At 33.6% G+C, this 17704-nt stretch overlaps 1 protein-coding gene and 1 non-coding gene across 2 annotated transcripts; both read left to right on the top strand.

Moving 5' to 3' along the window:
• The first annotated feature begins 6986 nt into the window (after positions 1–6986).
• Positions 6987–10338, top strand: LOC131165601 (protein PSK SIMULATOR 1). Its single transcript, XM_058123536.1, has 2 exons — positions 6987–7169; positions 7958–10338. Exon 2 carries the CDS (start codon positions 8036–8038, stop codon positions 9854–9856), a length of 1821 nt encoding a protein of 606 aa, XP_057979519.1. The 5' UTR covers positions 6987–7169; positions 7958–8035; the 3' UTR covers positions 9857–10338.
• A 6780-nt stretch (positions 10339–17118) lies between these two features.
• LOC131167193 (U6 spliceosomal RNA) lies at positions 17119–17226 on the top strand. Its single transcript, XR_009140050.1, has one exon. It is a non-coding gene; the product is annotated as a U6 spliceosomal RNA (small nuclear RNA).
• The last annotated feature ends 478 nt before the right edge of the window (positions 17227–17704 follow it).

The raw sequence follows: 17704 nt of genomic DNA, 5'->3' as shown, positions 1-17704 counted from the left end.
TATTAAAATGTAAATTTATTTATTTATTTATTTATTTTTCATGATAAAAAATTATATAAATGAACCCACATGGTGCACTTATTGAATATGTTATTGTTTTTTTTTTTTAAAGGTGGATGTTGTTCTCATGTTGTTTGTCTTGTTATATATTTATTAAAAATTAAATCTCAACTGTAAATTTATGTTTGGAATATTAGAATTCAAAATTAAGATTGAATTTGAATGAAAATTTAATATAGTAGAAAATTGTAAGAAAATTTACTCAAAATTAAAAGCTAAAACTCTTAATTAATGCCATCAAAATATAATTTTAATTTTAATTGCTCGAGGTTAAATGTGAGAATAAACTGAAAGATTAGTCATTTGGTTACAGTTTGAAAATTTTGATAAACAAACAATATAACCTAAATTGTGATTTTTTATATATTTATTGGAGACATTCTAAGTATAGGCTACACAACCTAAATAGTTAACTTATTTCTTGTCTCGTCAATTTTTTTTTTTTTAAATCAAACTTGATACTTCTACCATGTAAGTCCCAGGACATAAAAAAATATATACATCTTAAATATTTATAAATATTTAGGACTCAGCTTTTTTAAATTTAAAAAAAAGATTATAAAAAAATATTCAAAAGTTACAGAAAATAAGGAAGTTTTAAAATGATTATAGGTTAATTATAAGGGTATTTTAGGATAACTATGAGTATTTATAAGGATATATTCGATATAATTATGAGGGTATTTTTTGAATGGTTATGACTTATGAGTAATTATAGACTATTTTTGAATAATTATAAGAATCAATTTGGTATTTAAATAAAAAAAACAACAACGCAAGTGAGGAAATCTCTTTTATATTATTAGAGAAGAACAATAATTTAATATAATTGAAGAATATTTTAGAATATAATTAAATTTATTCTTTTAATTGCATACTCAATATAAACACTAATTTTTGGGAAGAAATTTACAATATTACAGTAACAAGTTGTCATTTCTAAAATGATTTTAAGTTAATACTTATCACTCATTGATGTGACATGATAAGATTCTAGGTAAGCATTATATGAAATTATATTTATTTTAAGCATTTTAATCAATATTTGCTTCTCATACAAACACATCTGTACTTCCCCTTTCATTAAGTTATTTAATTATCTAAAATCTAAAACTAGTAACCCACAAACTAACCATTCTTAAAAGTTCAATTAATTTGTAATCCAATAATTTTTACAATCTCTTGAATTATAAAATATAAATTTAACAATCAAAAAGCAAGAAAAAGTAAGAAATGTTATTTCATTTTCAACTTGTTCAACCTACACCTGTTAGCGCCGTAGGAGTCTATGAGTAGATTTGATACTCATGGGTGAACACTAACTTTGTAACTCCTTCGAAACCAAAATGGGGGCCCGAGGTGCTGCTTTAATAAAATCTGTATTTTTGATACCACAATCATCACATAAAAGCAATGGAAATAATTTAAACATTCTCAAATATATTACCAGAGTCCTAAACTATCATCATACATAAAGGTCTCTAAATGCCCATATTACAAACCAGTAAAATGAAAGAAAACTAACTTAGTCCATACAAACCACTTACTACTACTAGATAATCTAAACTTCGCCCCCTTAACCTGCTAAGCACAATCTCTGGTATCTCTTGAAAAGTCAAATGATCATTGGGATGAGACACCTCTCAGTAAGACATATTAAGTTATTATTAGTGTGTAGGCAACATGAGTTCTGGTAGGAGCAGAGAACATTCATTTCTTCCTTTAATCAAAAATAACATTTGTAAAAGGTACTCATACCTATACAGTTGAAAATACACTTTTATTTCCGCAGTATAAACCAATTCAATGAATAAATAACATCATTCACATAAATTCACATATATGCGTAGAAGAAACCTCCTATTGGAAAAACGACATGTTTAACCCCCGTAACGGGTTGTGCGGCTCGTAGGTTGAACTTAGGTTAGGTGATCAACCCAAATAAAGTCAAAATAACTATCTACAAGTACGTTTGCAAGTATTTGCAAGCTCATTTGCAGGTCCGATTGTCTCACCACTTTTTGGTCCAGACTCTAGGGAAGGTACAACAACACTTCGCAGGCCAACCGACTGAGACCACCTACACTTCCACTACAGTGTGGTTGCACCTGACCAAACAACTCACTAGCAACGGTACCGTACTCACAATACAACCGGTCCTCAGGGTTCTTAAACTATATTACGCAATTTACGTAATAAAAACTGTACTATATTCTCACTGTTGTCATTTCATATAAAACATGTCATCATATCAAAACTTGGCATACATCCGTCATATCACATCTCCAATATTTCTGACAAACAATTCCAGTATTTCCGTCAAACAATATAAATCATATTTCCACAGTACGATACCATAAAATACTCAGATTCAATTATGAAAAAAAACCAAATGGATTATTCTCATTTAAATCATAGTCACTTACCCTAATCGATAAAACATTTCATATTATGCTTTGGTGAAAAACCCGAGCTCGATCGTCTCCATGGATTCATTTCTTAGAAAATACATATATGAATATACATATGGAAAATGAAAACGGTCACCCCTTTTTCTTTGATTCCTTCACAAAATATGGGTATTATAACACAACTCACAATTTCAACCATTCGAATCCTTCACAAATCACCGTAAAATATTCCCATATTTATAAAGTCTGTGTTTTGAACGGTTGGATTTCAAAATAACCATTAATACGTTGTAACATACACATACAAACAGTTTAATCGATTCACTTTCAATAAAAACCTAACATAACTTAATCCCTTTACCCGTTTCCTGGAAAAATTCGCCTAAAACCCTTGAAAAATCAAAACCCTAGCTTTCGAACTGGCCGTCGAAAGTGAGTCAACAAGCTGAGAGAGGAGAGGAAGATGATCGAGAATCAATGAGAGACTCCGAGTGAGCCTATGGGAGAGAGAGAGTCCCAAAAGTTGCTTTAGAGAGAGAGAGAGAGAGAGAAATTTTTTTTTTTAAAGTTATGAAATAAAACTTAGCTCTGCCCTTAAGTAAGGCTAGCCCAAAGGAAAATTGTAGACGATTTTCCCTGTGCTTTACAAAATCATCGATGGTCTGACTAATAATTGCTCTCGATAGTTTTAGCCATCGACGGTTTTCCTGAGATTCCCTGAAATCGTCAACGGTTTGATCCTGTGTCAAACCGATTTCCTCTTTTTCCTTTCATTTCCTTTATTCTCTCTTCTTTTATTTATATTCTTTTCTTTTCCGGATTCGGGTCCCTACAAACTTGACCCAAAATTTTAAGCTTATTAGGTCTTAGGCCCAACCATGTATATAAGTACACATCATTCACTCAATTTTTTTAATGTGAGACAAACTCACAAATGAAATTCTCAACAATACCTTTATCAATTTAACAAAAGACACTGACCTCTCTTAAGATTTGGCAAAAATACACTAACTTTTTCTAAGGTTTTAAAAATTTTAGATACCTTCTTTGAGATTTCAAGAATTTTAGGGATATTTCCTTATATTTATAAAAAGACAAGCCTTTTGAGTAGAATTTTGTGTCTTTTTACCAAACATCAAAAGAGGCTTGTGTCATATTTGAAACCTATGAGAGGTTAATAAAATTTTTAAAACCTCAAAGGAATGTTCTTATCTTTTTACCAAATCTAGGGGGAGGTAAATGTCTTTTGCCCTTATTCTTTTTAACATATAAAATAATATTAATATTTACAAATCTTAAATATCATTACCATAACCCAAATCTAATACATCAATAATTATAAAAAAGGTAAAAAAAAAAATGCTTTTCCTCTAATATCCATTAAACAATTACCCAAAATATTTAAAACTAAAATTGCAAAAATCTCTACTGGCTTCCTCATTGCTGTCCAACCCAATTCCTTTCCTTGTATTTCAGAACCCATAATTAATTTGGAACAACAATTCAATTCCCACAACTATTTCTAAAATAATAAATATAATATAATGATTAATGGTTGGGGGAATAATGATTAATGGTTTGGGGGTGTGGGTGGGGAGAGGATAAGCACACGCTGACCCCCAACCCCCAAATCATTAGACATTCACTAATCACATGCTCTCTTTGGTCACAAAGAAAGCAACTTAGGTGGGACTCCCTATGCACCATGGGTCCCGGGTCAGCCCGGACCTCGAGGATCCGTATTCGGCGGCTCCTTGTCTTGTCAGGGTTCCGGTGTTCCCCTGTCGGACCCGGGTCGCGGCCCCGTGACGCCAGGGCTATATCCGTCAATGAGGCGTTTCCGCGTGAATGATAGTGAGGCTGCTCCTTTTGCTTTTCCGCCTTTGCACGCGCGCCCTTTTACTTTCTTTCAATTTTCGCACGCTCATCTTTTGGATATTAAATTTTTTCCACACTTGTCTAAAGTTCCTGCTTTTCACACCCTCTCAAGACTGAAGGCCGCTGGTCTTTTGTGCGTGTTTGTTTATGGGAGTGGCTGTCTTCATATTTTTGTCTGTAGATAATGTAATTAATGGGGAGGAAATTAGGTAACTGTTTTATTTTGTACAATTTTTGGTAAGTGCATTAATTTTAGAGCAAGAGATTTTGGCCCTTTTAAGGTTTAATAAAAATATAAGTATCTTTTTGGTGTTTGAAAAGTTGCACAAACTTTTTTTATTTAGTAAAATGATGTAAATGTCTCTTAAAGTTTTAAAAAACATATTTTAGGTTTTATTTTTAAAAAAAGTTTAAGACTCCTTTAGTATTTGATAAAATGGTAGGCCTACAAAAGAACTGAGTCGAATTGTGGTCAACTTGAGGTCAACTCGTTTATTTGAAAGAAAACTCAAATTCGACTTGAAGTTGAATTTTTTTTTTGTTCCAATTCAATGTATTTAGTATATATATAATTCAAACTCGACTCAAATTCGACTCGATTAACACTTATTTTACATTAATAAATAAACCTAACTCTAACTCAAACTCAACTTGACTGAAGTTTATTTCAAACTAATAAATTAACTAACTTAATAATTAAGTAAAATCATTAGAGAAAAAATATTTTTAATGAAAAAAAATTAAAATAAAATTAATATCGAGTGTTTTCACAATTGTAATATTAAATTAGTTCACAAGCTACTAACAAATTAGTAAACGAATTATTAACTGAATCAGCACATGATTAGTTGTTAAGTGAGTCAGCTTGTGAGTCTAATAAGTTAAGTATGATTCAGGTCAAACTAATCGGTTCAAAATTTGAGCACAAGAACGACTCATTTAATTTAATAAACGAGATTGAGTGAATAATTATTAAATCAAGCATCAAATAGCTTACGAATGGCTCAGCTTATTTGCAGTCATACAAAACAAGTTAAAAGAAATATAAGTACCTAGAAATTTAATGTTGTGAGAGGCTTGTGGAATTTTTATAAGCTTTGAAGGTATATATGTTTTTGTCAAACTTTAAGGGATTATGATCTTCTACCCTCAAATTTAATTAGCACATGTCTAATATGAAAGTAATATATATATATATATATATATATATATATATATATATAGAATATAATTAATGTGGAGGAATTTAGATAATTATTTTATTTTGCATATTTTTGGTACATGCATTAATTTTGGACCAATTCTTTTTTTTTTTTTTACCTTTTTAAGGTTTAATAAAAAGACCTAGACCTTTTAATGTTTAAAAAGTTTTACAAACTTTTCTAATTTAGTAAAAAGGCATGAATCACCCTTAAAATTTTGAAAATTATACAAATTTCCCTTTTAGATTTAATAAAAAGATGCAAAACTTATTTGATATTTGACAAAAGGACAAAAGACACCGATCCTCTTTGAGATTTCAAAAATTTGATAAACTTATCCTGAGGTTTCAAGAATTTGAAGGATTTCTTCTAAAGTTTGTCAAAAAAACACAACCTTCATTTGTTTTTTACAAAAAGATAAATATTTTAAGGAAAATTTTGTGTTTTTTTGGACAAATTTTGGTAGAGGTCTACAACATTTTTAAAACCTTGAAGGAGGTAAATGAAAATTTTGAAATTTTAAGACAGATCCTTATTTATTTATTTATTATCAAATTTCATGGGAGGTTAGTGTCTCTTATTGTTGGCAAAATGACAAGCTAAAAAAGATAAAGGTGTCTAAAAATTAAATATTGAGGAATGTTTATGGGTTATTTAAACTTCAAAAAATGTCTATATTTTTTTTATCAAATTTTAAAAGAGTTTAGTATCTTCTACCCTTAATTCTAATTAATTAATGTCTAATATTGAAGAAAGAAAATATTACAGCTCGTTCAATTGTGAAAAATAGTCTTATTTTTTATTTTTTTGAAAAATATAAAAAAAAAACTAGTTTATTGTCTCCTTTTTAATAGTTATAAAATAAAGATTTTGATTAGTTGAAGAAAATAGCTTTCATCATTTCTTTATGGACTTCCAACTAATCACAAAATCACATATTATTTTTATTTTTATTTTAAAAATTAAATAAGAAACCTAAAATATAGAAAATAATAAAAATATATTTTTCAATTTTCACATAAAAAATTATAAAAATTGATAAACATTATATGTGATATTTTTGTAATTATCGAAGAATTTGAAAATAAGAATAAAAATTTATTTTCCACAGCCAATAGTGTCAATATTTTGTACCATCACCCAGTTTTATACAAGTATTTCAAACTTTTAAAAATAAAATAAATTTTCTTATAATTCTTTAAAATGCAAAAAATAGAAAATAAAATTTGCCTCTGCTACTTAGTATGTGCTACATTTTTAATAAAAAAATATACATAATGCATGCCCGTAACTAATAATTATTTAAAAAGAGGACCTTAAAGTAAAATTTTTTCGGTATAAATATAAAAGGAAAATGTGGGTGAAAAATTAGAACACGGAAATCGAGGGTACAATTAGACAAATATGTAGAAACACAGGGGCCCAGATTGCAAATAACCACACTATCACAATCCCACTCGTTTTCGCTCTTTCTACCATTTCATCTTCGTCGTCCATGTGCCTCACTCTCCACTGCAGCTTCCCAGCTCCTTCCTCTCCCTCTTTTCTCTCTCAACCTGCATTTCTCCCTGTACTCTCTCTTTCTATCTCTAAAGGCTTGCGGCTGGGTCGTTGATCGGTAAGTCTGTTTTGTTTTTATGTTTCGGCTCGTTTAATTTGCTTCTGTTTTTGGAAAACACATGTAGAAATCTAATTTAGAATTTATGCATCCTGTTGTTCATTTACGGTTTTACCTTTGATCTTCTTGGTGATTGCGTTCATATTCTGTAATTTGTTTGTTTGTTTTTTGTTGTTGTCGCTGGGCAGTATTGCGATGGTGGTGCGGAATTAGGGGTTTGGAGTTTGATTTTATCGTTGATGAAATCGAAATCTTGAAATTTGGGCGTGAAAATTAGTGTTTCATGCTATTCTGCTTACTGCTTGGACGAAGCAGAAAGCGTAGAAAAGAAAATTAGTGTTTCATGTTATTCTGCTTGCTGCTTGGACGAAGCCAAAAGCTTAGAAAAGAAAATAGAAATAAAAATTTTCCATTAGTTTTATGTGTTTATGTCTTGTTTTGCTTTCTGAAAATGTGAAAAACTCAGCTTCTATTATTTGGTTCACACACCCCCACAAAGAGACAACTTTACAAAGTTCAATTTTTTTATTAGGTTCTGTTGAATTAATTCAGGTTCCAACTTCTCCCCACCCTTCTGCCCCTTCTTGTATCCAAAAAAGTGAGAAAATCTAATCTTCAAATTTTTATAATTCTATCCGCAATCTCGAGGAGAGCCAGAAAAAAAGAATGTTCCCCTGTTATAATATTTTTTCTCATGTGTTTTCACCTATTTTGTATTTAATTGTTTTACATGAAGAGCCCATGGATTCTTAAAATAATTATTTATTGATTCCATTATTTGCTATTAGGTCCTGATTCAATGAATCAAGAGGATAGATAGAGGGTTTGCTTAGTGGTTATTTCTATTGGTATTTCTTGGGTAAGAAATGGTTGCAGAATCGTGGTTCCGCAGTTTGTGGAGACCTTCAAGGAAACATGAGGTTGCTCATGAGAAGGTGTTGGTAGGAGTATTAGCGTTTGAAGTTGCCAGCTTGATGTCTAAGCTGGTTCATTTATGGCAGTCTTTGGGCGATAAGCAAGTTGTTAAATTAAGGGATGAGATTATGAATTCAGTAGGCATTAGGAAGCTCGTGTCAGAGGATGATGATTTTCTAGTAGGTTTAATATGTGCTGAGATAATTGAAAATCTGAGACATGTTGTGAGGTCTGTGACCAGGCTCACAAACAAATGCAACGATCCCAGTTTGAAGAGTTTTGAGTATGTATTTAATGATTTTATCAAGCTTGGTGTTGACCCATCTGGGTGGGAATTTAGTTGGAAAAAGATGGAAAGGAAAGTTAAGAAGATGGAGCGATTTATTTGTGCAAACGCAACTTTGTACCAAGAAATGGAAATTCTTGCTGAGCTTGAACAGACCTTTAGAAGAATGAAAGGCAGTGATGATCACCATGATACTGTGGCTTTGCATGAATGCCAGAAGAAGTTTGTGTGTAAGCAGCAAGAGGTGAAAAATCTGAAGGATATATCTCTGTGGAACAGGACTTATGATTACACAGGTCGCCTTTTGGCAAGATCAGTATTCACAATTTTCGGCAGGATCAGACATGTCTTTGGGATTAATCAGATGGCTGACATTGAGGAAATGGAAAATTCAAGAACTGTGAATTCTGATTGTATTTATCACAGCCAGTCACTTGCTGCATTAATGAAATCTTCGGATCATCAATCTGAGAACAGTGTTCCTAGGTTTTCTTCAGGCCCCCTCGGGATTTCAACTACCAAAACGGGTCCAGTTTCAAAAATGAATAAAACTAACTATTTTCATTCAGGCCCTCTTGGGAACGAACTCACAAAATCTGGCCCTATATCTGGAGCTCATAAATCTGTTGACTTTTATTCAGGTCCTCTAGAGCAGTCAAAGGCAAAATCAGGCATGCTCTCTGGAACAGATAAAAGCAGCAAGAGGCTCTGGAACATGCATGGGCATTCGCCAACATTTCATGGAAAGAAACTGCATCCAAAACACTACCGTTTGACTCAAGTGGGACCTTTCAAAGGATGCATGATGGCTGGAAATAGTTCTCCCGTTAGCAGTTTCTTTTTAAGTTCAAATGGCATTCATTCAATAATTCTTGATGGAAATAGAGATACAAACTCAGAGCTTCATGCTAATGGAAATGCACTTCATGGTAACATATCAATCTTCAATTCCAAAAGTAAATTGTTGAATGCTCTTCCTGAAACTCTTGGTGCTGCTGCCTTGGCACTGCACTACGCAAATGTTATTATTGTAATTGAGAAGCTAGTGGCATCTCCCCACTTAATTGGTCAAGATGCAAGAGATGACCTGTACAATATGTTACCTGCAAGTGTAAGAGGGGCTCTCAGGACAAGGCTAAAGCCTTGTGCCAAAAGCTTGACTGCATCGGTTTGTGATACAGCTCTAGCCGGGGAGTGGGGTCAAGCAATGGCGGGAATATTAGAATGGTTAGCGCCACTTGCTCATAACATGATAAGATGGCAAGCTGAAAGGAGTTTTGAGCAGCAGAGCCTGGTTTCCAGGACAAATGTGCTTCTGGTACAAACCCTCTACTTTGCAAATCAGGAAAGGACCGAAGCTGCAATTACTGAGCTTCTTGTTGGTCTGAATTACGTATGGAGATTTGGTAGAGAACTCAATGCGAAAGCTTTACTGGGGTGTGCCAGCAGTTCAATATTTGACGAATATTTGGATTTGGAGGGTTAACATTTGGGACACCGCAACTGACTCTGATCGCCTCATAGAGGACCACCTTTGGCAGTTGTGTTTTGAGCAGCAGATTTTTCGGTAAGCTGGCCAGTCCATGAGCTTCTCGTTGCCTACTCACGATTTCCGATTGTTTGCTTAGTGAAGAAGTAGCACTACCTCATTACTGGTTCATTGCTTTTATTTATCCGAGGACACATTCTTCCTGCAGTTCAGGTACAGTTCTGAGCATCCAAACATTCTTTTTTCCTATTTGAGAACTGATAACCATCCACTTATGGCCAGAGGAAATTGGCTCTAGTGGTCATATAATTAAGTTGTCATTTCCCTGAAAGATGTATATATACGTAAGCAATACTGTTTTTGTGATAATTGTATATCTTACCATATATTTTTTTACCCTTCATCAATGTATCTCTCAAAGTCACGCATGCTTGTTTTCGAGTATCCATTTTTTATCAATGTAATCTTGATTATTAGTATTGTGCTGCACTGTGATTCTAACTGCATGGAGGTAAGCTATTCTTCACAAGTCCACCTTCTGGTGGGTCCGCCCCCTGCATCTTTCTCGGGAGATTTCCGGAATACAGTCATCAAGAAGGATAGGGATTTCGATGTTTCACTGCTATTGTATTATTATGCCGTGTTTGGTGAAAAGGATAGAAGGTTTAAAAAAGAAGGTGCCTCGTGGCCCGCTGGGAAAAGGAGGAAAAGTAGGTTTGTTTTCTTTTCTTGGTTGTCTGGTAGAATGGAAAAAACAGTAAGCAAAAAGGAAACAGTTGCAGCTAAAGTTTTAATGGGTGTCTTTTTCTCATCCAGTTTCTTTTTCTTTTTTGGGAGGGAATGGGGTTTTGAAAGGAAAATCTCTCTGTTCTTTCCTTCAACTTTCTCATCTTATGAAGTGAAATTGGAAGGAAGTGGATTTTCATTTCCAAATATGCATGTAACCAAACGGGCTTCCTGGGTGCACAGCAAAAGAAGATTGCTTTTACCCACAATGGCTTGTGGGGTGTGGGACCAACCTAGGATGACCCATTGTAAATACACGCATTAAATTTTCCAAGGGAATATGCTTTTCCTATCTTAAAAGCAATCTAAAAAGAACAGCCTACTTTAGTAGTCTTTTCCGTCAACACGTGATTAAGATTTGTGGCTGTGCCATCATTCACGTTACCGACTGTATATTCCAATAACATGGCTTTTGAGTGTATATTCTTCCTTCCTCCAAAGGGACTTCTCGACGGTATGACCATTTTGACAACTAAGTTGCTCCCAAATAATTCGAGAGTCCAATTCAGTAAGTATTCATTTAGCGTCGTTTATTGTATTAATAAGCTATTTTTAACTGTAATTTTGAGATTTATTTAATAAATGAGTTAAATTGAACATGAACAGGTTTTACTCGGTTTAAGCAGTTTAGATACATGCAAGTTTAGGTGGCCTTGTTTGGTAGGTTTGAATTAAGTTCCATTTATGGCCTTATTTAGTAAGGTTGAATTATACTTAATAAGGGTTGATCTTATTATTTGGTTTAAAAGTAATGGTTGTCTAGAAGTAGGTTTCTTTAGTTCGAACTCTATTACTTACTTTAGTGACTAGCTAACTTTAGTGACTAGATTGGTGAGGCGAAGAAACCTAGGGCATTGATAGAATGTAACAAAACTCTAAGGGGCCGTTTAGTTTGCGGCATTAAGAATATTTTTGGAATGACATTCTCGGTAATTTCATTTTTGGGATTTGGATGTTTGCTTCATGAATATTTTTATTTGGTTTGCGTTGTACAATTTTTATTTGGAATTTTTATGTCAATTTTTATTTCAACATAAGAATTTTAGAAGGATATTTTTAAAAATTAAAATTATACTCTTGACTCTATGTGTGCTCTCTCTCTCTCTATCTAGTCGATATAAAGAATAATTATAATTTGTAACACAAAAACCTATTAAGAACACATACTTTACTAATCCTCATGTCCTAACATTTTTAACAATTATAAATTTTTAAAGTTTAGCACTTAAATAATCAATGAACCAAATTAATTGAGGGCAATATTATACTTTTAATATTCTAAATATTAATTATTATATCAAATCATCATAATGGGATAATACTTTTAATCCTTAAAATTAAAAGGAAAAATTAATTAGACAGCTATAAGGCCAACTATGTTTTATTGTAAGTTAACATGCATGACAAATAAGTTGTTGAAATGTGAATGTTAAAGTGGATGAGTGATATGACATTAAAATATAAAATAAGATATGAATGTATAGACAATAATATAAGCATAGCATCCATCAAATGAGTTAATTATTGTCCTCATAATGTATAGACAATAATGTATAGACAAGTCTAGCAGAGTATGTATGAGGAGGAATGAGTTAATTATTGTTTCTGACATGAAAATGGATAGAGGTAGACTTAAAATAACTTTGAATGGGATAGTAAGAAAGGTTTAATAATTCTTAATCAAATAAAGGAAAACACTCTTAATTTGGTGAATTGGCAGAAAACGATTCATGTAACTGACTCGACCTAGTGAGACTCAATATTTGTTATTTTTTTTAATGTATGAATTTTATTTTATTAATAATTTATTATTTTTAATACATATGCTATATAATAGAGGCATTGTTGTCCAGCTTGCTAAAATAATTAGGACAATTTGATCCAAAAGTAGGATTTTTGTGGGAATGAAATTCTCATAAATTTACTTGGGAGAAGATGTGAATAAGATGTCCATGTTTCATAGTAATCCTTTCATTCCTAGAAATATCCCGTCACATCAAACTTTCATACTCCAATAAACATGAGAATGAGATATTATAGGCATCACATTTCTGGAAATATCAAAAAATATTGTCAACAAGAAGCACCCTACATTTAGTCTTTTTCATTGAGAAAGTAAAAAAAAAAAAAAATCAAATTATTCATGAGCATCTTTATAATTTTGCTTGGTAAGGGCCTATGAACTCATTCATTTATATAATGAACAAGTTTGAGCAAGTACATTCAAACTCAATTTGAGCTTGACTCGGGTTTAAGTTCAGTTAAAAAATTAACAAACAAACTCAGAGCATGCTAAAACTTGACTTAACTCTAATTGTTTGAAACCCTACAAAGGAATTCAAGTGAGGGCAAACAATGTCAACTATGTGTTGACCGTATAATCAAGAGGAACTTCCTAAAGAAGGGCAGATCATGTTAGAAATGAGTTAACATGAAACTAGGGGGGGCTCTCCTAAAAGGGGCAAGTTAGGTTATTTATGAAGGCTTCATCAGAAACCATCCAACAAGTGCCATCTATATAGCTTAGAAGTAACAAAAGCAACGAGTCTTTTTACCAGTGCATGGAGGGAAATTGACTCCCAATGACCAAAAACATAAGGACATCAATAATAGAGTCAACTAATCTACCCTTGACACATAGCATATGCATAGTTAATACAAATATAAGAAGGGGAGTCCTCCCCCTCTCTTGACAAATTCATTATCTAGTCACCTTGTTTTGAAAAAAGATCTCTAGCTAACTTGACTACTGGAGAGACTCTCCGAAGTCTATAACACCCAAATCACTTGTTTTGTATCATTCTTACATGCCTTGGACCCAATTAGGGGATATGGTAGTTTTTGGAAGCACAAAAAATTGGCAAGTTCATTGGGGACAACAAACATGATCATCACTCCAATCGAACATGTTGACGTACAAAATGGAGAGAATTGTCTTGAAAGGCGTAAATCTACTGCTTTGGCAAGTAATGTGGATACAAGGATTAGAAGGCCTCCCTTTCGACACTTTGTTAGAATTAGTTATCAATAACCAAATCATGACCTTTCAATGAAGTATAGAGGGGATACTTAAAAGAGATCTTACAAAATCTAAAAGGGGCTCTAAAAGAGCAATTCAAATCCTTACCAGCGAAAGAAGACATTGTGCTAGTTACAATTCAATAGCACTTGCAATTGATGACCAACAAAGACAGTTGGAATTAGAGACAATGTAGTTGTGGTTAATTTACGATAAGTTCAAAAAAAAAAAAAAATGATGAAAAATATGTGCAAAAGTAAGCAAGAAATAAGGATATTGCGGATGGAAAGCATAGATCCCTTTTTCACTTGGGAGGTAACAGAGGCCTTCCCTATTTACGAAGTATAAAATGTCGCAGCTGGAGAAATGTGATGGACGATTTGGACGTGATTGAGCCCCTCATATGGTTGCAATGTAAGGAGAGACATCCTCATGTAGGCCTTCAAGAATGAAGCAGTCATCTTAATAGAGATCGATATGTATAGCTAAAAAATTTGGGCATTCAATGCAAAGTAGAATGACAAGCTCCATGGAACTGACCTCGATTTGTTGAAAAAGGTGCGAGAAAAAGCTCAGATTAGTGTTGCAACTTACTAATAGAAGGTGACTAATGAGTACTATAATTTATTTTTTTCTTTTTGTTGGGCCAAATACTATAATATTAAGTTCAAGAAAAAGGATTCCGTCCAAGGCAACCTAGTGATTTGAAGAGTATACTTGTAGTAATAGAGCCAGGATGCCAAAAAAATAAATAAATTTACAAGCCAAGTGGGATGGTTCTACAAAGTAGCAAAGGTTTTAAAAAGATGGAACATACAAGCTCTAGGAGCTGGAGGTGGAGTGCTCATAAAGACTTGGAATTCCAACCTTGTCAAGAATTTCAAATCTTATAAAGTTATGTTGCACAAATTGATGTGAATGGTTTGTTTCCAAGAGGGGAGTGAATTGGGTATTTAAAAATTCTTTAAGTCAATTATGTCCTAATTTTGGATCACAAATAGCATTACACAATTTAAAGTCTTTTTTAAGCAATCTTAATATCTCATAAGTATTTAAAACATGTATGTAAAACAATTAATACAATAAATAATCAAACATACATGTGCGAAAATTAAATAGAAAAGGGAAAGAAAAATAAGAAACAATATTTTTATCGAGGTTCGGTCAATACTGTCTACGTCTCTGCCTCAAGCCAACCAGTTAGAGGATTCCACTATATGCTCACTTAACCAGGCGGAGTGATGCCGTTTACAATACCCCTTATAATGCGGAGTCTCCTCAGCTCACTTATCGGGCGGAGTCAAATCAGTTCTCCTTACGAGGCGGAGTCTCCTCAGCTCAATTCACCAGGATGAGTCAAACTGGTTTTCCTTACGAGATGGAGTCTCCTCAGCTCACTTACAGGGTGGAGCCAAACCATACACACTTTACAGGATGGTGCACCTCCTAACTCACCTAACTGGGCTTGAGCCAAACTGGTACACCTTACAGGATGGTGCACTTTCTCCTCAAGCCACGCCTTGAATACAAAGATATGAAAGTTTACGTACAAATTGTTGGCCAAACAAGGCTTTCGAATCTTATTTTAATGATAACAAATCAAAGAAATTTTACATGTTTTGGTTAAGTGATAAAGTTTCAGGAAACAAGCATATAAGTTCAAGATCGAGTGCTCAAAATGATCACAAGCCTTATTAAGAGATGAAAGTCTAACGGGTATTGAAGCTTGGATTTAAAGAGAGATGAAAGCTCAAATGAATATTGAAGCTTGATTTCAAAGATAAACAAATCTAATAAAGCTTGAAGCTATTGAAACATGAAGTCGAGATGGACTCAAAGAAATGAAAAAGCATGAAGACTTAGTGCTTAGAGTGTTAAAGTTTAAGAAGTCTCATGCAAGTACTTTATTCGATATCAATATGAATATATAAAGCTCTTTATGTTTCATTATAGACTTAGACCAATTTTTTAAAACCCTGGAAAATGATTTTTAAAGTTACATTTGCGTTTTTCAATAATTAAAGCATCAAAGTCTTGAAAATAAAAAAAAAAATTGTAGAAAATTGACAACTCAGTTGTCTGACCCAAAAAGCCTAGTCGACTAACATATTTTATTCTAAATTTTCACTGCAACAGAATAGGCCCAGTCGACTGACCTACGGAAATTTCAAATTTTAAATAGTAACAAGAAATTTTCAAAATTAAGTTTTTGAATTCTAAACGTTGTAAAAACTTGGGAAACACTCAAAGTGACGTGTGAAACACGGAATTACTTTGTAAACTCTATAAATACTCCCTAAACACAAGGATGTTTACATACCAAGCAATACAATCAGCATTCAAACATTGATATTGTGACGCCCCAATTTTTCATACAATTTTTTTTTTTCACATATTAACATACATAACATATCGGCCATGTTACCACCCTGATACCATTTAAACATTACCACCCTGAATAAAACGGTCATACCAGTATTCCTATCAGTGGAAGTCACAAAATATATATATACATCACAGTGAATACACATACCAGAGTGTCTACTAACTAGAAGTTCATCAACTTACATCCCAAAATAACAAAACTCTAGGGGAACCATCATCCCTAGTTTACACATATTAACTTACGCCCCAATTTTTCATACAATTTTTTTTTTCACATATTAACATACATAACATATCGGCCACGTTACCACCCTGATACCATTTAAACATGACTTAGCCTGGGGTGGGTACTGAATAAAACGGTCATACCAGTATTCCTATCAGTGGAAGTCACAAAATATATATATATACATCACAGTGAATACACATACCAGAGTGTCTACTAACTAGAAGTTCATCAACTTACATCCCAAAATAACAAAACTCTAGGGGAACCATCATCCCTAGTTTACACACTCACCGTGTATGTCATGGTACCAGCTCCACTCTATCTGGGAGCTCCATCACTAGCTCGATCTCGGTTTCCTGAAATATTTAAATGATTGGGTGAGATACATCTCAGTAAGACGGAATAAATTATTTACAGTGTGTAGCAATATGAGATTCATTGTTTCAAAGCATATAACATATCAGTGACAATATCTTTTGAGAAAATATATCATTTCCATAATCATAATCATATAAATATACAACACAAGTTTTGTAACGCCCCAACCTGGGTTGTTAGGGAGCACTACGTATCTCCTCCTCCACCTGGACCAGATAACAGGAGGCGGCCCTTATCGGACTAATGACTGGTCCCATAGACCAACACATGTCCTTTTCAGTGTGTTTTGTCCTCACTCACACATTTTCTGAGAAAACTTCCCAAAAGGTCACCCATCTCAAGATTACTCCAAGTCAAACACGCTTAACCGTGGAGTTCTTATGCGAAGGCTCTCGAAAAGAAAGGTGCACCTTGTTGATATGGGTAGTAACATTAAATCCTTTTTAGCCTTTCTTCCACGGGGTATCACATTTTCGGAGACATTCAATAAAATTGGAACGATACAAAGAAGATTAGCATGGCCCCTGCGCAAGGATGGCATACATAAATCGAGAAATGGTCCAAATTTTAATTTGTAACGCCCCAACCTGGGTTTGCCAGGGAGCAGTGCATCTCTCCTCCTCCACCTGGACCAAACAACAAGGGGCGGGCCTTATCGGACTAATGACTGGCCCCACAGATCAACACGTGTCCTTTTCAGTGTGTTTTGTCCTCACTAACACACTTCCTGAGAAAACGTCCCAGAGAAGGTCACCCATCCCAAGATTACTCAAAACCAAGTATGCTTAACCATGGAGTTCTTATACGAAGACTCCCGAAAAGTAAGGTGCACTTTATTGATATGGGTAGCAACATCAAATCCTTTTAAGGCTTTCTTCCACGGGGTATCACAAGCTTTCCTAAACTTTTACTTCCATTTCCAAAATCATTCATTCGTAATCCAAATTTGCCCACGAAGTCTTGAGAATGGGGAAACTTACCCACCCATACAAGCAGTTTCCCTCTGCCCTGAAATCGTTTGCAGCCTAACCCGATTAACCTAGGTTCA

This window comes from Malania oleifera, chromosome 10 (genome assembly GCF_029873635.1).
Source record: "Malania oleifera isolate guangnan ecotype guangnan chromosome 10, ASM2987363v1, whole genome shotgun sequence".
NCBI classification, from domain to species: Eukaryota; Viridiplantae; Streptophyta; class Magnoliopsida; order Santalales; family Ximeniaceae; genus Malania; species Malania oleifera.
The sequence above is the reverse complement of the archived record's forward strand: the minus strand, read 5'-3'. Positions and strand labels throughout refer to the sequence as shown.